We start from the raw sequence: 21,419 nt of genomic DNA, 5'->3' as shown, positions 1-21,419 counted from the left end.
TGCACATGTGTTTTCTAAACATGAGTTTAAGAAGAGGTACTCAAGTTAAATCCTGTGAGGCTGCTGTGGTGTATTTGTCTTTTTTATAATGTAATCATAAGATTGTCCTGGTCTGAAGTACACTCTTGTAATTCAAGAGTGTACTTCAGGTGAATGAAGTAAACAGTATCAACAGTCAAGAGATGAACTGACTCTTTCATTTATAACGGTATCTCTGGTCTCTACACAGTAAGCACCTAAGCATAAAAAAGTGTTGGTGAAAAAAAAAAAAGGTGCATGGATCAGCAGTCCCATATCTGAACCTGAACTCCTTCTGAACACCACATGAAATTTGTAAGAATTTTAAGGATTACTAACCCAGCTTGTAAAAGGAATGAACATATCAAACTCGATTTGCAGAGAATCAAACTTGGGAGTTGATGGTTTCAAGATTAAGCGGAGGGGAGGTGAAGCACTTACATGGCGAGAGGACAAAACCAGTAACTGAGCTAAGTTCCTTCCAAATACAACACAGTCCTGGAGCACAACTAATGGATAGAAGCAGCAGATACTTGTTTGGTCCTCTGTTCTGGTCTTCAGCAGGGCTGTGATCCACCAAACTAGGGGGTATATTGAAGTTCAACTCGGACAAACTGCAGTCAGACCAGGTTATGTGCAAAAAAAAAAAAAAATCAATGTCAAATGCATTGCAGAAGACCCTCACATTCAAACTCCTCCGAAACAACCAGGCAGTGTTTGGAATCCTTTGAAGTGACATGCGATCATGTGAAGAAACTCTAAACACATTCACAGTGGAGCCATCGAAATGTCAAAACAAACTAAAGTGGCTTGGCTACCTCTCTCAGTGTGCCTTTCATCAGACTACAGAGCAGAGCAAAAGAGGAAGAAATCACCACATAGGCAACAGGGTAATTCACAGCTGAAAATGATTGATTAGAAACAACGGCCAACATCGACGACTGTATGACTGAACTGGAGGGTTAGGTCAGGGCAAGTGCGTATTGGCAGCTCCAACCATTTGGCGGGAGAGCCGTGGCTGGTTTACTTGCTGCTGCAGGGCAGTCTGATAGATGAAGTGTCATCTGCCACTCTCAATCCTCTGCTTTTCATTTGGAACCCATTCAGGGTTAGGGTTGCAGAGATCTTTGAGCTGCAGAGACCGCTGAGCAGACGCACAATGCATATCAAGATAAACACAGATTCTGTGCAGTGGTAGTGCCTCATGCCTGACACCGCTACAAACGTTCTGTGGTGATGGAAGAAGAAAAGAGAGAAAAGGCCATTGAACAAGAGTGGTTTTACACACAACACATGTGCACCAGTTATTGCAGTGACCCCCGAGGTTTGACTCATGCCTGGTGAGTGTGCTGTTGTCTCTGGTATGTGATCATCTGGTGTGTGGTTCTGTAGTCCTCATCACCGCAAAGTTTCTAGCTTTTAGCTAATACAAATCTGACTGAAGGCAGCGATCCTGCTCCGACTTTTACAAGTTGGAACTCCCAAAAGAACATCTCACATAATATATTTTTTTTTAAAATTTAAAGAGACATGGGATGAGGTGAGGGGTGTACAGAGTGTGGGGAAGAGATATGGTAATGTCATTACAATTGCTGGTGCTGAGACACTGGTAGGAGGAGACAAGTGGGAAGCAGAGTCAAGCAGTATTCTCCCCATCTGTCCACACAGTCTGTGAGACAATCCTTTATTCATTCTAACATTCCTCTCTGCCGGGCTGTCATGTGTACCAGTGACAAGTTTTAGTAAACAGATCAAGTCAATTAACTCCTCATCATCATGTAAGCTGCTGTGATGCTTGCCTTCTGAAGTCACTGTATCAGTCTGAACCTTGTGAACCAGAGGGCGAAAAAAAAAGAATTTCAAACAACAGAAAGATGTTGAAGAGCCAAAAGCTAAACAAGGACTCTGCAAAGCTGAAATTAAATATAAGAATGTATGGGTGGACAAGCACAGAAGAAATGGAGGCAGAACAAGAGAGAGAGGCACTAAACCAAAGGAACAACCACAACGGTGGTAAAATCAGCATGTGTGGACACCATAAAAAACAAAAAATAAATAAATCCAGGGCCAGATGTATGGACATATCTATAGATATGTAATATGTGTCAAGCATGGACAGTAGGATAGTAAAATGAGAGAAGGGGAATGAAGAAGAAAGGGAACAAGACCGTGCCAGACCCTCACCACTGAAGGCTGGACTGACTTTCAGGGCTGGTGCGGCTTCATTTGATTTGTTTTGGCCTGAATAAACTGGACCCTCTTGTGCGGTTGCTCAGTGTAGCGGACCTGGCAATGTCTTGTAGTAGACCGCTAGGTTCTGTTGTGGCTACTGCTGGACTAGTGCAGAGGTCCTGAAGACCAGCATGTTGTGCAAGATGGCCGAATCAGTCTTCAGAGAAAGTCGAGAGGCCAGGGCCTCCAAAGCTTCCTGTACGGAGGAAATGACCACTTTAACTGCCAAGCAACACTTCCACTCTCACGCCCACACCTCCACAGTCTTTAAAGAAAATAAGAGTGTTTTTCACAGATCCCTTTTATGTAAAACACATACAAAAAAACCCAGACAATGAAATGCATTAAACATGATACACATCAAATTACTGGTCACACAGGTCAAAGTCCTTAGAGGTTTCACTGAAGCAGTGGAACAAAGGGAAATTGCAGAGACTTATCTGACAACACCGAGTTTTCACGGTTGTAAAATATGACCGTAGCACCACTTCTATAAAGGTAGGTGATTTCTGCTTCCATGTGACATAAGGATACATGGGCTACTATGAGACAAATTAATCAGTCTGTGCATAACTTAAGTGGACAGAAATATTCAGAAAGACAACACTTCCCATCTGGTAACTGAGCTACAAACACAAAGACAAACTGTCTGGTGACAACAAACTTTTTGGAATACAGGAAATGAATGTTGAGTATCAGCTCAATTTCCTTTGCCTTTGCACTTTCTTCCAGGTGTCAAATGAGTTATTGACCTCCCTCACATGCTTAAGGGTCATCTGTATAGAAAATGGTGGCAGACAAGGGTGGCAGGAAAAAAAAAAACAGCTGCAGACTTTGTAGCATGATCCACTCAAGGCTTGATTTACCTCCTCATTCCCCCTCCGAGAGAGAAGGAACAGCTGCCTCATTTTGGAAGACAGAGACGGAGTGCTAAGTGGAAAATTAAGCAAAAATCAGTGAAGACACACAGCTGTATGAATCCACACTGACATAAATGACATCTGATTAAAGCATATGTGCAGACAGAAGTAGAAAGACACTAAAAACACAGACAAGAGGAAACCCTAGGAAAAGACAGGTTTTCTGCAAGAACAGGAAATAATTTTGATGATGACTCCTGAACTAATATAAACATGATTTGTCAGAACGGAGAAACTTTGACATGCAGTGGGTGGGAAGACGGGTTCAAACAAAGAAGACAGAAGTCAAACAAAGGACGGAGGGGTTAGAGATCCTTAAACACTTCAAATGACGAGCGGATGAGAACAGGTCATCAGTCTGCCGCACCAGCCAACATCTGTTCTGTCCGAATGTTCTTGACCCCTTAAAAAAAACCTTATTTCGATTAACTGACCACACAGAATCATAAAACAGCAAAGGCAGCACTGGTTTACTGTGTGGCATCTCCTACCAGACATAAAATTATATAGTATTACAAGATGTATTAACCGAGCAGACACTGTGATCTTGAACATAACTTACAATGACTTCAGAAAAGTTCTACTTGGGATAGAACAGTGGTGAACCATGGAAGAGCATGGAGGGAGGTAATATTTAAGCTTCACCCATGAACTTAACGGCAGGAATCCACACTCACACACATTCAAGGCTGCAAGCCTTCCATTACCAGGTCCAAAAAAACCAAACCGCCTCTCCACATTAAAAGGGTCAAGGAAGGAGCATTCAAAAGTCATCTTCAATGATATTTCAGTGTCACAATCTTTGAATAACTCAATCGTTTCAAAGGGAAAAAAAGGAGCAAGTGGCTTTTACTAGATGTTAGTTAAGGATACGTGGAATGGAAAAATGACTTCACCGAGTACATTGGGCCAGTCCAGGTGCAATCAACCGTCACTCCGATCATATATCGACTGTTTCACTACCACAGGCTGAACTCTGGATGCATGTCATTTCAGAGCCTTCAATGAATATAAGAACTTTTCTGAGATCATGCCTCCTTCAGGGGAAGCAATAGGAATATAGGTTGGAAGATGTTATCAAAGTTGCTTTTCAGAGCCAAGGTAGGCCAAGGTTTTCAGAAAGATTTACTTTATTTCATCTTATTTTCAACATGCCATCAAATATCACATGGTAAGTGGCTCACATGTCATCTGCTCCACGCTTCAACACACCTTTACATGTCAAAGTACTGTCAGCACATTGAAAACAGAGCTCCAGACGAAAGTACAAGTCTAATCAACACAATTAGATACATATAGTCTGCAGGACCTGTCAGCAACCTAAGGAGTGAGTACTGTTAACAATCACAATGCAGGCAAGTGGGGGTTGTGTAGAATGTATGGAAATATTTGATTTTCAAATATTTGATTTGATTAGTATTCAAGAGATTTTCAATTAATATTTTTGCTTGATAAGCCCATCCCTACTTTGAGGAAATTTGACTTCTCAATTCTGAATAGTTGAACTTCCCTCTAGCTTCCCACCTCTACTTCCAGAAAATTATGTAAGATGAAAAGAAAGATAGAGAGCAAAGGAAATAAATTTGAAGATTAAAAGCTTCAGAATATTCAGAAAGACAAAAACATGATGACCATTTTAAAGTATGGAGAGCAGAATCAGAATCAGAATCATATCAGTCAAAGGTTTGCTGGATGCTGGATGCAATGTCCTGAAATCACTAATGAATTTTTTTTTTTAGTTCTTTTTACCAAAATTACTGTGACTGTGACTGGCCATTGTTTGCCCAGTCAAAGCTGCTGAGCTGAGTTTACTTTAACATGGAAGACAAAACACAGAAGCAACTAATGGGTCCTCTCCTTATTGTGGCATTCAAACAGGATCAGACTCTCTGTGACAGGCCTGCAAGTTCAGACCGAAGTATAAAATTTTAAATTCAGGACTGTCGCGGGATGTTGGAGTCTCTGACTGCCTTGGTTCTTGTTTAACATCAAATTGTCTGGTTCACAAGGAGCTTAGACAGTCCGTGAAGCTGTTTCAAGGCCCTTTCTTTCTTTCATGCAAGTGAGCATGCCAAGCTGGCCCGTGACCACCTCGGTGGCCTGTGTGCTTTACTAGGAAACAGTTGATAACGTCATTTTACCTCAATAAAAACTAAAAGAAATCTTCATATTCAAACAAATGAAAATTATCAATCTTCACTTCCCGTCACACTCACTTGATTTCTTTCTTTTGCATCTGCTTCCATTGACTTGCTTCCATTTCCTTTTTTGTTTTTTTGCTAAAATGATGTGGAAATTTTACTTCTGATGTAACTGGAAACAGGGAGCTCTTCCAGTGGCAACAAATTCTTGTGTTTTGGTACTGCATCACTGCGGCACAGAGATGGCTACTGGCCAAAGACCACGACAAATGAATGGAAGCTGCCAGACAAATAAACCCCCACCCAAACCCCCCACCCCCCAACAAAAGGCAAAGTCCTTCCCCGAGACTCCCCAAGTCTCCCACAACTTGAAACCAGCCAGGACCAGATGCTCTGGATTCTTGACATCAGGATGGAAAAATCTGTTAACCTTGACAGAGAAAAAATCAATATGGCTTATCATATTGTTCACATTATTACAAGATTTGTGTTCCTGTTGCATTTAAGTCATTAAGAGCATCACCATAGGAATACTTTAATCACATTAATCAGTGTCATCCCAGAGCTGTCACCTTCTCCAGCCCCGAATGTTCAAAATCAGAGACAATCAAATAGCTGGAATCGCTCGCACAAACATACACAGATGCATCCAGTAAGTTATTGGTGTATCTGGTAAAAGCATTGTCTCATCGAAAGATTTCCATGTGCAGTCTTTCATGAAAGTGTCGCCCACCTCCCCCACAGCTGTGCATGACTGAACCACCCTTATCTTTGAAAGCAGTGCAGGGCTGTAAAACTTGACACAGGTACATCCTGGAATAACAGAGTTAAATTTAATAGTGTTAACAAAAGGGCATCAAGGTCCTTAAACGTGCCTGTCCAAAAATGTGTGTGTGTGTTTGTATGTGCACTTATATGAGTTGGTCTCAGGTGCATGGTTTACAGGCCACTGTGCAGCGACAATAACGGCACATTGGGGGCTTGTCAGCAAGCAGCTGACTCTGCAGCAGTTTTGCTCTCAGTGAACACTAACTTTAAAATACAACAAGATTACTGTCTCATTAAGGGAAACTCACCAAGAGTAAAAGCAGGTATGGCAGTTTTATACACACCATTCAACGAATAACATTTATTTCACAAACGTTAAGTGTGTGGTTAATTAAAAATGAATGTCAGCTCAGAAAAGTTCAAATCTGAACTTGAAAACTAAAGATGGCGGGTTGTGGATGTAATGCAGCGATGACCGATTATTACTGAAAACAGTCTGTTGGGTTTGTCTTTCAATAAACTGTAAACTTCAATAAACAATAATTTTAAATGAGACAGCATACACAAAACAAATCTGCTATCTCAGAGAAGAATTCTGCTCTGAGAAAGCAAATTTCCCTTCGAGGATTATTAAAGTACATAAAAAATGTGTGTGTGTGTGTGTGTGTGTGTGTGTGTGTGTGTGTGTGTGTGTGTGTGTGTGTGTGTGTGTGTGTGTGTGTGTGTGTGTGTGTGTGTGTTACAGGGCCTGTACACACTATATATACATACATTAATAATCCTTCGAGGATTATTAAAGTACATAAAAAGTGTGTGTGTGTGTGTGTGTGTGTGTGTGTGTGTGTGTGTGTGTGTGTGTGTGTGTGTGTGTGTGTGTGTGTGTGTGTCTGTGTGTGTGTGTGTGTGTGTGTGTGTGTGTGTGTGTTACAGAGCCTGTACACACTATATATACATGTGATTAACTAACCGTGTGCTAGAGTGCGCTACTAATTTCCCTTTGGGGATTATTAGTACTGTATATAAAACAAAACAACAACAACAAAAACTGCTCTACCCAAAGCAAATCCAGTTACATTACCACAAACTACTTTTATCAAGCAACATGTGTGTAGTCAATCTATCATCTGTAACACATTCATGTTGTTTACAGATAACCGTTTCTTTTAACCTTCACAAAATAAAACCTCTGCCTATATTTAACCTACAGTATATCTAAAGTCCCAGTCAAATGTTTGGACCCACCTTCCAACTCAAACTATAACAGTACTGGTTTCTGAAGTAGTTCACCATCAACCTGAGTTACTTCTCTTCCTACTGATCAATCGGTAGAAAGGATACACAATTAAAAGAAGGGCACTAGCAAATAATATACTGATTGGATAATAATGACACTGAAACATATGAGAAGGAGAATATGGAAATGTTTTAAGCTTACGGTGTACTTAAAAATGTTTTCCAACAATGTAAATAGGAGTCACATTATTTAAAGTATGAAGACAATGATAAGAACTCAACTGGTCACCACTGAATTTAGACAGTGAAGCAAAAAAAAAAAAGTAAAACACACAAAGCTTTGTTTGATTGTCTGCCCCCCCCCCCCCCCCCCGTTAATTTCAGGACCCTCAAGTTCATAAACAAGACACCCCAAATATAAAAACAATATTTATATACAAGGACGTACAACCAATGATTCAGGTGTAACGGATAACAGAACTGTAGTTTGTAATATTGAAACCTAAATTATATACGTTATATATAGACTGAAGGGTAGAATAATCCCTCTGAAAATCCTCACTCAGGATCAGGATTTGTATTACATTCTTGTCTGAGCTCTGCTCAGTACAGAAATTATATGCCACACACAGAACTTGTTTGAACTTTTTTCAAGTATTCTTATTAAATCTAAATTACTGAATGCTTGACTCATCTAACGCGTCAAACAGGAGAAGGCGAGCCATTGCCTCCTTCTATCCACCACAGATTCAAGTCTAGCTGTTTGTTCGTTCTCCAGCTCTAAATCTCTAATATCACCTCATTCTACCTCTCCCCCACAAACGAACCATGCTACCACAAAACTATGAATCACATAACTACAGAAGCAGGGAGGAAATGGGGCTAAAGCAGCAAACACCCACTCTCACTCCAGGAGGTTCACTGACCTCTGAGTGGCATAAACCAGATGTTGTAACTCCGATGGTGTCTGATGGAGGAGCCAATACATGAGGAGCGGCGAGCTCCTCATCTCCAGACAGAGCTGCAACAACCTGTTACTGAAACGACTGTAACCCCCATGAACTCTGCATGAAGACACGAATGAACGTGTGGAGCACTCCGTGAGGTTGGTTGTAAATTCATTCATTATCTCAACAAAAGGAACGTTTCCAGAGAAATGGGAAAATGGTCTTTTGTTTTTTTAAGTAAAATATCACATTTTACATTCCCTCCTAACTTTTAAGTTTTTTATGTTTACTTTCTCCAGTGCTGCCTGTGAAATTCTCAGAGGTAAAACTATAAAATATTCAACATATATTCTTACTTAGTGGGTCAGATTTGTTGTCTGTATACACATTTATGTCTCTCTTGGAGTCATGTAGGCGGCAGGTTGTTATTACTCTTGATTGAACATCCTGTAATGCTGCAGCAACACGTACAGGTTTTTGGTAGGCCACAGTATAAATCAGTAAAACACAATCACAGTGTGAAAATCAAGAGAATATTTGTGAGTATTGCTGCTCACAGTTAATGGCTTCAACAGGGAAATAACAGAAAGAGTGGGATGGGTTTGTCTGCAGATCACTGAGCTGGAGCTAAACTAAACAGAGATGAGTCAAAACGATCGGAGGCCTAACAGTTATTTGCTCCTGAGGCCACAGCAAACTCCATTGTGACATGGAGGAGAGGGGACGGCAGCTGTAGCTTCACCAAAGGTGCGTTTATAAGCATTTTGAGTGTTTGTATTGGTTAATCTGGGATTTAGAGTTGCAACGATTGGAAAATCAACTGCCTATAACTATACTGAGTCCATATTAAAAGGAAAAATTTCAACACTTGCAAATTTACTCCTCATAAATTTAAGGAGCTGCTGTTTTTCTATGTCATTTATAATGTGAATGAAGAGTCTTTATTTTTTTGGGACTTTGGAAAAAAGAAGATTAAATATGTTATTTATGCTTCATGGAGTTTTTCAGTTGTTCTACTTTTTGAACTTGATAATTTTAAATAAATAATTTGTTCATTCATTGTAAAAATAACTATTCTTTGCAGCCTTAGACTTATCACCTGAACCTCTCTCTGGAGAAAGTTTCACGTTTATTACCCTTTATTACCCTGCCAAATCTAAAGTTTCTGCTTAGTATTGGCTGCTTTCTTTCAATGTGAACTGATGTATGATTTTGTTTTAGATCCCAAAGATTGCAGCCAACAAAATGTCACATTAACAGCATCCTAAAATACAGCAGTGGGTTATCCTGATGTAAAAGGATGGAGGGCAGCGGTTGCATTACGCCCATAGCAGGGCCAGCAGCATCGCCTAAAGTTCTGGCATAACTCTGCTTCCAATGCATTTATGATAAATATAAAAATCACAGTGAAACAAGTCCGCAGTAACCCAACCACCAGGTCGGCCTCTCCAGCACTCACCACACTCATATTTTAAGGCGAGCTTTCAAACCTTTTATTGTTTTTCAAGTTTATTTTCTCACTTTTTTGGTTTCATTTATTAGATTCTAATTCATGAAGGCCTTGTTGTTTATTTGGGCTGAGACAGAGTGGGAGACAGAAAGAAAGATGTGAGGTGTGATCTTACATGTACCCTCCATTTTTTTTGCCCATGTGTTTGCTTTCCAAACACTCCAATGATCAGCAATTTAATAAGAGCTACACGTACACACTTACACAGTCTCTCGCCAAAGCTGGTGAGGAAATAAGAGATCGAGTCTGAAGAATTGGTTTATTAATGATAATATTTTCCCCATTATGTTAAAAACTCAAGAAAAGAACTTAATCTTGAGTGTGCGTGTGTGCGTGTGTGTGTGTGTGTGTGTGTGTGTGTGTGTGTGTGTGTGTGTGTGTGTGTGTGTGTGTGTGTGTGTGTGTGTGTTTATGACTGTGTGGTGAGGCTTGTGTTGAGTGCTCTGCTGATGGCAAGCCTGCTAAGGCACTGGCAAGATACAGTAATGTCTGTAGTTATTGGCAGCCGCCTCACATAGAAGAGGTTTGGTTTGTCTCAGAGGATTTATGAAGGGCGGCTGAGGTGTTTCTCCCTATGTGCCAAATCTCCATAACTTAGCAGAGGGTCCTGCTGTATCTGATGTCGACATCGTCTGAACCGAAGCTACATCAGCTCAAACCTACTGCTGCAAATAAAAATACCCAGACCAAACTGTACCAGATATTTTAGATTTCCACACTAGGCTTGTACTTAAAAAGTAGTCAGAGACAATGAGTTAATCAGAGATGAGTGAAAAATTTATTTCTTTACAAAGCAGATTATATTTTGAAATAATTCGCTTTAAAATAAACTCATATTTTCTCTTATTTTCTTTATTGTTTGATTTGATTCCACTTTCATTTTGGTGCTTTTGATAAAAAAAAGTTTAATTAACATTTACTTTGTGATCTCTTAAGAACTACGCCTGACCTCTGTCTTATCTCTGCTTTGCTTCGCTAACATTCTTTAATAATATGAATGATGAACATTAACTTTACTGTTTTTTTTTACATATATTCCATTCATCAAGTATTAATGATAACAGAATGGGGTCACATTATAAAAATAAAATGTCATTTTTAGATTATTTATAACAACATTACTTATTATTTTCACATAATTCAAAATGTAATGATGGAAAAAAGTGGTGTAAGAACATCCTGAGAAAAATTAGTCATTCATTTTCATTATTAATGACTCTGCTGATTATTTTCATAACTAACTGATTACTTCTAATGCCAAAAAATGTTAAAAGATCTCATTAAAACTTCCCAAAGGCCAACATGCCGTCTTCAAATTACTCCTTCGGTACATATGATAGTCTGAAACCCAAAGACTTTTTCATTTACACAAACGGCAAAGACAATCCCCTTAAAAAATTAAACCAGAAAATGTTTATATATCAAGATGTTTGTAATATTTTTGCCTTGAAAAAGGCTAAATCCATTAATCAATTAACCAAAATAACTGGAAATTCATTTTCTCTTTTTTGATTGTAACTAGATTAAACAGCCAACATCACACACAGTTTCAGTGAGATTTACTGAACATAAACCACAAATTCATTCTTCAGAAATATATTTTTGTAATCACTTTGTAATAATTAAAATAAACTCTAAATGGTTATCAGTAGAGGAAAGATTGCTCAAGCACATTTTTCATTTATCCACACGTTGCTTACTGACTCATACTGTAAAGCTGTAACCTCCAGCACAAACTAATTTTGGAAGGAGTTAAAACATGCTTTTCTTGCAATAAATCATTAATACTATTAATATCAGAATTTCCACTAACTGAATGTAGGTTTATCTAATAAATCAAAAACACTATTCTGAAAACTGCGTTCATTGTATAGTAGATGTAGATTCGGTGGCAGGGGGTCTTGATGCCAGACTGGCCACAAGTATCTGTGACTTCACCTGCCCTGCAGTTCAGTGACGTCCATCAATAATATTCATCGTGTTTCACCTGCAAACTCAACTTCACGGGACCATCACGGGGGAAGCAGAGGAGATGAGCCGGAGGAGTCTTTACGTGTTTTATTTGGAAACCTGAGCCTTCGCCGGTAATTGCCCAAAATGATTCTAATCGTAATTGACGGTCTGGCTTTCTACTTTGTCTGCACAAATTTCCAAGATGACTGAGGCTACAGTAACTCTTTTAAAAGTCTGGACACGGAAAGGCACAGACTCTTTATCCATCAGAGAGGGACTTAATGTCTGTCCTCCTTTTGTCCTTTTGCTATCCTGCTCTTGTTGGGCTGTATCCACTGTGTGTGTGTGTGTGTGTGTGTGTGTGTGTGTGTGTGTGTGTGTGTGTGTGTGTGTGTGTGTGTGTGTGTGTGTGTGTGTGTGTGTGTGTGTGTGTGTGTGTGTGTGTGTGTGTGTGTGTGTGTGTGTGTGTGTGTGTGTGTGTGTGTGTGTGTGTGTGTGTGTGTGTGTGTGTGTGTGTGTGTGTGTGTGTGTGGCCATTAAGGTGGACTGGTGGACTGGGAGGAAAGAGTTCCTGAGGGAGGGGAGAGGTGGTGATTTCTGCCAGCTGTCTCAGCTTTGACAAGCTTGACGTGTGCCTCGCTGTGACATCACTCACACGCGCGCGTACACACACAACACACACACACACACACACACACACACACAGACTTCAGAACACAGCAGAGAGGTAAGAGAAATGGAGATACCCTCGCAAACATTTAAGAGTTCTTGTTAAAATGTCAAAAACAATGGATGAAAGTTAAGAAAAAATAATTTTCTAACCTGAAATGAAAATTCCATACTGCTTTAAGTCATGAGCACATAACCAGGAAAATAGGATCTGTGAACACACCTTTATTCAGGTTTGAAGATGGTATTAAATTGTGACCCAAGATCTTTACTAGAAGATCCACATTTCATAAACTTTTGTAATTTGGATCTTTTTTGGCTGAAGGGACTGTACCTGGCTCGTGGCCGGCCCCGGTGGCCAGGGCAGGCATGATTCTGGCCGTCTACTTCCTGGTTCCCCTCAGGCTGTGGAAAATGGCAGCGAGGCGTCAGAGAAGTGATCTAGTCTGCAGATCTCCCCAGGAACCAGTTGAGATTGAGGACAGGCTTTATGTCATGGAGGCCTGCAAGAGAAGAACATTTTAAAGCCTGCTTGTCAAATAGCTCAGTCGCTGCATGCACACTTGTGTCTGTATCTATAGAAGTACTGTATGTTTATGGGATCTTATAGCAGCCTGTACCCATGGATATGAACATCTAGCACTACAGGTAAACATGAATTTGTCTGTAGATGAACCAGGGATTGACGGTGCATGACTAGCTGGTTTTACTAAAGTTTTTCCTAAGATTCTGAAAGCTCTGCTTTGTGCATGAGCTGACATCACCTCACACAGATACACAAATGCACTGCTATTCCATGTTTTATTCAGCATCCAATGGAGTAAAGGGAATATGCATCCACAATAGGTAGCAAGTAAGCAAACGCAACAGAAGTGGAAAAGCATTGCTTCATAAATAATGTCACTCATCCAGAACGCCAGATCAAACAGGAACAGGAAGACAGGGAATGTCGACCACAATAAAAAGAGTTTGAGGCTCATTGAGCACACTCCCTGCAGAGGGTGAGGACAACAGATCTGTGTTAACTTCAACGTAAGAGCAGAGCTGAGCTGCAATCTGAAGATCTGGAATCAAACTCAAGTTAAAAAACTTCTTACTTGAGAATCTTAAATGTTCGGACTGAGACTTTGAGCTGCTTCATCTCAATAAATCTCAATCACTCAAGCTTATTTCCTTCGAAACAAGCTTGAGCGGTAACTTCAACTGTGAAGAAGAGACATAAATTTGATTAGCAATGAACCAAAATTGAAAATTACATGAACATCCTGCCATAGTATGGACTTTCAATACAGATTGGACAGTTAACTCATGTAAAATTAGCTGCTTTATAGGGTTTCCTTCTATGAAGACAAAAACAGTATGATGATCAAATACTTTGGGGTCACGAGAGTTGTTGACTTCCTTTTTGAACAACCACTTCTGCAGATGGATATCAATCTGTTGTGACTCGTGCAGAAATGCTCACGGAGGAGGTAACGCTCATAAGCTCTGACCACATTATTTAAAGTCACGTTTGACTGTCCTCCTCTCTCTGACTTGAGGAACTTGCAAGTTTCTCATTTTAAAAATGTTGCATTTTTGAACTGTAACAAACTGAGACCATGAAGAACCTCAGTGGATCCCCTCATCCCAGGACAGCCACATTTCTTGGGCCTTTGGTTTGGACACGGCCCATCTGATTGTACCTTTCTGAAGCCCCCAACTCATGCAGATGAATACTATCGCTATGTCAGTATCTTTTAAAAGAAACTCAAGTCGATACCACGACAAATGTTCTGCAAAGGGACCGTAATAAATAATTTAGTCTTAACCCTCAGTGAAAACGAGCAGCCTAATATTCTATTATGTCACTTTCTGCGTTGTGCTGAATCAATTAGCATCACTTGGCTGGAAACAGAGATCACCAAGACACCTGTACACTTCCAGCTCATTGGGTCCCCCCATCTATGATGAGGTGCATCCAACACACACAATTGATGTTTGAGATGCTGTGTCTTCACATTCATCTCAGCAGGTCGGAAAGTGAACCGGAAACTCCTTACAAATGTGTTTTCTGTGAAGAAACTTTCACTCAGCCCCCACAGTGACAGCTGCTGAGAGAAAGACTATTTCCTGGCGCTTTGCCCTGCATGCGTGTCCAAACACACGCAGAGCTTGAGGCTCAAACCTGCCAAGACAGCAGCCCACGTAGCAAAGCGCTACCACGCCTGTCTGACACACAATGATTTGAACTCACCTCTGGGCCCAGCAGACCCCAGGTGAAGCCTTGTGGAAAAAGCATCTAGACAATACCGTCCAGAGGATGCTTGAGTGAGCAGGTAAGTGAGCCATTGAGACCGTATCAGAGAAAGAATCGTTTTCTTCTGGAATGAGTACATGATGTACGAAATATGGTGCATCCATCAAACATCTCTTAAGAAAGAATTCATTTTCCAACAAGGGGAGATCTGGGAGATGAATTCTGAGTCCGGCTTCATTGTCGCGCCAGCACCGCTTTGTAGGACAGATTTGTATGTCATTGACGTAAAGATTAAGAGCAAACCTGGTGAAATCGATGGAGTTAAATGTCGTTCTACTCTTTGCCTCCCTCAATAAAAGGTGCAGAAGTGAAAAGCAGTGGCGCCATGAGCAGTGACCACAAAATCTCTCCAGCAGGCCGGCCTGAACAGGGGACCGGACCGAACAGCCCCTGAACTCACGTCAAGAGAAGTGACCAATTGCTAAATCAGTTGAGTGTTTCACGCGGCGGTCTACAGCACAGTTTTGCCTCTGGGGTTTGTGATTAGTATGACAGACTGAAGGAAAGACAAGGGACATGAATCCACTTGAGGCATGCCAGGCAGTAATATCAGCCTTTTGCTGCACCAAAAGGAAATGACCACATATTCACTGATCTGAGGAAGAATCTATCTTTCCATGTGAGAGGCTTTCTTTTTTTAAAAGGCCCAAAAGCATCATAACAGAGAGAAACATTCCCCAAAGTAGAATGCTTGAACTCTGTCAGATCCGATCCTACAAAATCAGATGGTCATGGAGGAAGACAAGGGTCACTTTGCCATGTGGAAGTGAGATGGGATAGTACTATAATTGCAAAGAGCTTTTTCTGCCTTTGTCCCAAGTCTGACAACTACCAAGGGTCCTGCTTCCATCTAGTGGGAACTTTCATTATTGCGGAAAAGATTCGCTCCAAACCAGCAGAGAGGAAATGTGAAGACCATCTCCCTGACAACGGCTTGTGTATGTAGAGGCGTCAGGAGATGCAGTGGGTGTCTGTCCAGTCTTGCACAGAGTGTGACACCTGAGGTTGAATCAGTGTTTAAAGAGAAAATAAGTCAGGATGACTGATGGACTGGTGGAAGAATGGAGGTCTACAAGCCTATTCTACTCTTTTCAAGAGCAGGCTAGCATGTCATCCGGGTGGGGGTGAGGTTGGAGTTGTCAGATTTTGTTGGAGGTCAGGAGGTAAATAACAAGGACTGGAACTCCCGTGATTTCTAAGGGCCGATCAGCATTTTGAACAAATGTCTTGAGTCTAGAATTAAATCTGATTCTTCGTCCTTTCGTCCTACAGGTGGGCTGGATAATTGAAACTTCCATTCACAGCAGCTAGCCAAAAGAAACCATGATGGTCATCCATATATCCTGTTTTTGACAAATGCGGAAGGTTCGCTGGGTGGGATGATCTTCATCCTGGGATGTGGCAGAGGGTAACACTTCCTTTTAGCACCATTAAAACCTTCCTGAGGTACTGTTGTCCCACATCAAGGGACAGGAAGGCCTGTTATTGGCTGGGATTTTTACTGGGCCACCATGAATGACACTGATCCTCAACATCGCATTGACAGATGACTCATCCGAAAACCACCCCTGTCACACCTGCTCTGGTTACAGCTCCAAGGACCGGTTTGCTCCAAAGCTATCCACCAGCTTAAACATACGCTGACCTGCTGCAGTCTGATGAGTTTATGAGCGTCAGTCCCTGGTGAGACGATACCAGACCCATTTGTCTGAAAAATATATTTAAGGTCTGGCGGGGTCTGGGTAATTCAACAAGAATGTAACAAAAGAGACATTTAGAACCTCTTAATCTTGTTTATGGCAGCTAATCCTACTAATACCCAATTGTGTGCTCATGAGCCATCCTGACAACAATACTACATCATGTTTGGTGACAGGCCTCTGTCCAAATACCATTAGTCCGTGTTCACTCAAAACTAAGTTGTATGCCAAGTGGGATTGACAACATGTGTAAACACTGATCCAAAGAAAGATGTTCCAACCAGAGGAGCTTAAATCTTAAAAGAATGACGTGTTGCTCACTCATGAAGAGTCATCTGAAAATGACAAATCCCTGGACTTCACATCCTCCAATTCCTGCACCACCCTGAAGATAACCAAGTTTCAGAGTCACCTAAAAATCATCTTTCCATGGAAAATAGGAAAAAAACATGTAGAAAAATCAAAAATATTAAACATGTGTTTGTAACATGATGAAGCCAATGTGCAAGAATTGTTCTGGACAGAATGAGGACCATTCAGAGACACCAAAAATCCTATTTCCATGAAACAACAATCACAAAAATTGGCCCAGCTACACATCAGAGTCAACATGTGTTTCAGGTTTGATGGAGCTACTGTGTGTCGTTTCTGAGATATGCTTCAGTCCCAAAAAAAATATATATATATATGGAAAGACAAAAATATATATATAATTGTTCCTTTTCTGGAAAACTATGTTCTTTTGCTTCATGGCCCATTGGTGAGCTTCAGCTCTGGGGTAATGGAATGAGGTAGCTGTGAAGACAGACTGGATGTAAAATCAATTTGTATTTCAGCTACTCTACATCATATTGGCTTGTAGGAACCACAAAGTGTCAAGTCCGACAGACAGACGTAGATAGAGTTACAGCCACATGCACACGACCATACATGACACAGTCATAGGAATATAATTGCAGTGTATCCAACTGTGGTAAAAGGCCAACGTTCATTTACACACAGGCACACAGTGGAACTACATTTCAATGGGCTGTGCATAATTGCAGTGTATTAAACCGTGGTTAGGGGAATGTTCATCCACATGACATTTAGAAATAATATTGTTTCCAGAAAAAAGAAAATCAAAAAGCCTCCTGATGCCAGTGCTGCACAGGCAGCCCTTTGCCTTTTCTGTCTTTTCTGTGGAAAAACACATTGTTTAATAATGTTTTTCTCTTGCTTTGGAACGGCACTGCCAAAATGTCACCACATCGATTCCCATTAAGCGTGAGGCCTATGACGCTGGCGGGACAGCGCTGTGTTTTCAGGCGTGTGCCATACGACTTCTCGTTAAGAGATGTTAGCTTTATGAGGGATTGGGGCTGCTTAAATTAAGACTCAGCGGTGCCTGGCAAGGCCGATGTTTCTGGAATGAATGACTGCTATGGAGGAGCAGTAATAACACGAGCAGTAGGAAGAGGTACATGCAACTGGAAAGCAAATGGAAACAGATTAAGAGAATGTGGAATATCATGGAATTTTATTAACCAAAGATGAGGAACCAGGTCAAAATCAAGGATCTAGCCTTTCCACATAAAACACATCTGCTTATGTGTATGTGTGTATGCACAGGCAGCACAAACAGACAGATATAAATCTTTGTGTACGTCAGTCTGTCTGACTTAAGAGTTCCACACACAACTGACTGGATAATGTCTTTGTTCAGAAACTATTTGTCTTCTAGTCTACTTTACAAGACAAATAAAAAGATGGTTCAGGAGGAAAGCTGATTTAAGGGCTCCAGTCTCTTGTGTAGCAGATGTGTATCACAGAATACAACAATGAACTTCTGGTGAAATAATCAAGCCAGCTTCAATATTTTCAACTGACCAGCCAACAGATTCCTACAACCTCAGGTGATTTTCATTCCAAATAGAAATGCAGTATTCCTGCTGGTCTATGCAGTGCTCATATAGAAAAAAAGTAAGTCGGGGAGGTTAAGGAAAGATCTAACAAAAGATATTCTCGATCAGATAACAGCTGTGCAAGGACTTACCAGGACATTTCTTCCTGCAACAGAAAGAGTTTCACATGACATTTAGCAGGCACACCCACTGCAAACTTAATCCTCCCAGGAACAGGAAGACAGACACCTGCTAGAAGTATCAGCTCACCTGAACAGACCTGAAACTCAAGTTTACCTTTCTGCCAACAGAACTCTCAAACCCCGCCCTTTTTCATTACATTACATATTCATTCACCCTGGTTCTGGAAAATGTTCAGCTGATAACGCATAGCTTATCTTATGGTTTGTTAAGTTTTAACAAACTTTAAAACACAAACCTTGCTTCTTCTGCAAAAAGATTTATCTTTCAAAATGTAGTGACAAAAAACGACCACTAGATGGAGGAATCAGCCCACAAAATATGTCCAGTCCATTCATCGCGTCCAAAATACCCATATCAATGTTGGCCAATTACATCTGGATGGTTTCTTCGTGTACGTGTGCATGTAATTTTGTGGCCAAGAAGAATATGTGTGTTTGTCTCTGTCCTCTTTATGACCTCAGAACTACCTAAATTGATCTGTAAAGAAAGGTACGAGAAACGTCATCAACTGGCTGCTCAGCCCTGTTAGGGCTAAAACCAGGAGAGATTTTGTTAGAGGTGGTTTTACAATTTTTGGTTAAACAGAGAAACAAAAATGCAGAATCAACTCAGACTGTTCTTAACTACAGCTGATTTCTCACCAATATGAAAAATCTTGTGAAGTAAGTTTTCTAATGTTCCTGCAGCTCAGCTCAGGTGTAAAGAGTCAGAACTGTCACATCTAAGTGTTGTGACAAAACACTTCTGCTGTGAAGAACTAAAGAAAGGACAAAGATGGTCATCTTCCTTCAATTCAATAATTTGTTTCCTTTTTAAATGTAACTACCTCTTTGTCTTATCTTGTCATCCTCTTCCCAACTCTGTTCTCTGGTTCCCATGCAGACACAATAGCTCTTTGTCTCTTTGTGACCCATTAACAGAGAGGAGACCATAGTCGCCACTCACTAATTCTTCTGTCTCTCTCATAAATGCATATGCATTGACATTGTCCACACAGCATCACTGTGGACCTCAATGATCAATTCAATTAACCCTTGACATGGCAGAAATAATCATCTTTTAAACTCAGTCAAAGGATGGACTGTCATTGGTGTTGCTGGGAAATCACTTTGCTTAATCAAAAAACATCATTGAAGTGATTGCATTATTGCTTTATGTCAGCCCTGCAAGGACCGATATGCCTGAATTAAAAATCCCATTTATTTCTAGGAAGGAAGAAGCCACCATAATAATCCTCAACTCAAACATTATACAATAATGCCGCATCAAGCGGCTATTAATTAGATGATGATGGATTTCCATCTGAGTGATTTGAGCTGCATATAGCCATACACCTGCAATGACAGGCACAGAGGGAGAACAGCAGGTAGACATAAGCCTCACTAATCTGCCAGTGTTGCTGGGTAACCTGCATCCTGATCAGTTAGTACTGGACTGAATTACTCCACCTGGGGTGCTTGGGAGGTAGCAGGGGCATAAACACAGCAACAGACAGCTGGTTCAGATGAGATTAAACAGATAAGAATGCAGCGACCTGACCGAGGCTGTCAGCCTGAATCCTGGTCGAAGCGTCTGTCTAATACTCAGATCGAAATAACAGAACAGTAGAGGGAAAAGGAATCGAGCCTGATAAAGTATTGATAAAAATGAGATGAGAAGAGATAAAATATGCAAAATAAGGCAATGTAAGGTGGGCAGACACTTTAAAAAGATGAGCGTAGTGTGCAAGTCACAAAATCCCATCACTCCATCTGTAAACTGCATCTTTACACCTTTTGGCTCACTTAAAAAACAACCCACCTGAGGGTTCACACCACCCTGCTGCTAAAAATAATCGTTTTGTCACGTGAGAACTGGGTTTCATATCAGCAGATATTAGCAATAAACAAAAGCTGAGGTAGAGCTTGTTTGGCGTCACTTAAACACAGCGGTGATGCTGCACCCTGCCCCAAAAAAGGATTTTTCAGTTGTAAAATCAACAGAGGATCATGAATGCAGAAAAAAATTCAGAGCCATTTCTGGAATAGTCTGGACCAAACCAGTTTGACTACTGAAAAAGTGACGTTGACAAATTGATGTTCATGTTAGGCGTGTATCTATAGATGTCTTCAAATCATCTTTAAATCAAAGTTCCAATGTATTAGCATCAATTAGCATTTTAAGATTGGGACTAGCAGCCATAATGGTGATCTGTCCTTCAGTCACCTCAGCACTGCTCAGGTGTTTCAACACTACTGAGGTCTTTTTTGTTTGATCTTCACAATGAACCAACTGAGACACACCTATCTCCTGGGGACATAAGTTTCATGGTCACATGATTCATACTCTCAACATTCTGGCCCTGAACTGTTTCTGTTAGGAAAACAATCACTTAATAAATAACACACCGACAGTGTGGTATCATTTTTTGCAACATTTTAAAATCCAAATACACCAATGGACTTCAAGGAGTCAGGATGTGTCAATTTAAAACGGAACAGACGTAATTTGGTGCCAGATATCATTCAGAAAGTGGTGTTTTGAAATCAGCTTAATGGAAGTGTTGCTTTGCTCTACTCTCAATATTTATGTTTGTGTGTTAGAAAAGCCTTTCAATGCAAAATGAATAAATGATGCAGCTGAGGTTTTCCTGTGGCTTTTTCCACAAACAAGCAAAGAAACTTTTCATGGAACTTCCTAAAAGCAGGATGGAATGTTTTTTAGACAAACAATAACAGTCCTTTTTGAACCACGTTCATCATCCCACACTCAAATTCTGCCATAATCTCAACATCTCAATTGGACTACCCACCAGATCCACCTCGTCCTTGCCAACTGCTACATGGCATAATCCTGCCCAGGACACAAACACAGGTGTAAATCACCCAGGGTGACTGCTCTCTTATCCAGACTGTTACTCACTCTGACAGGAAACTTCCAAACTGCTGAGCATCCTCAATGCT

At 40.7% G+C, this 21,419-nt stretch overlaps 1 protein-coding gene across 4 annotated transcripts in view; it reads right to left on the bottom strand.

The window, feature by feature from the left end:
• mpp7a (MAGUK p55 scaffold protein 7a) overlaps positions 1-21,419 on the bottom strand; it is a 112,160-nt gene that overhangs the window by 72,727 nt on the left and 18,014 nt on the right. For all 4 annotated transcript variants that reach the window (XM_068304073.1, XM_068304072.1, XM_068304074.1 and 1 more), the window contains one exon: positions 12,726-12,894. In XM_068304073.1, coding sequence (XP_068160174.1) covers positions 12,726-12,762 — 37 coding nt within the window. In that variant the 5' untranslated portion in view covers positions 12,763-12,894. The remainder of the gene's footprint in view (positions 1-12,725; positions 12,895-21,419) is intronic.

Source organism: Antennarius striatus, chromosome 20, assembly GCF_040054535.1.
Source record: "Antennarius striatus isolate MH-2024 chromosome 20, ASM4005453v1, whole genome shotgun sequence".
Taxonomy (NCBI): domain Eukaryota; kingdom Metazoa; phylum Chordata; class Actinopteri; order Lophiiformes; family Antennariidae; genus Antennarius; species Antennarius striatus.
This window is presented reverse-complemented; position numbering and strand designations above follow the sequence as displayed.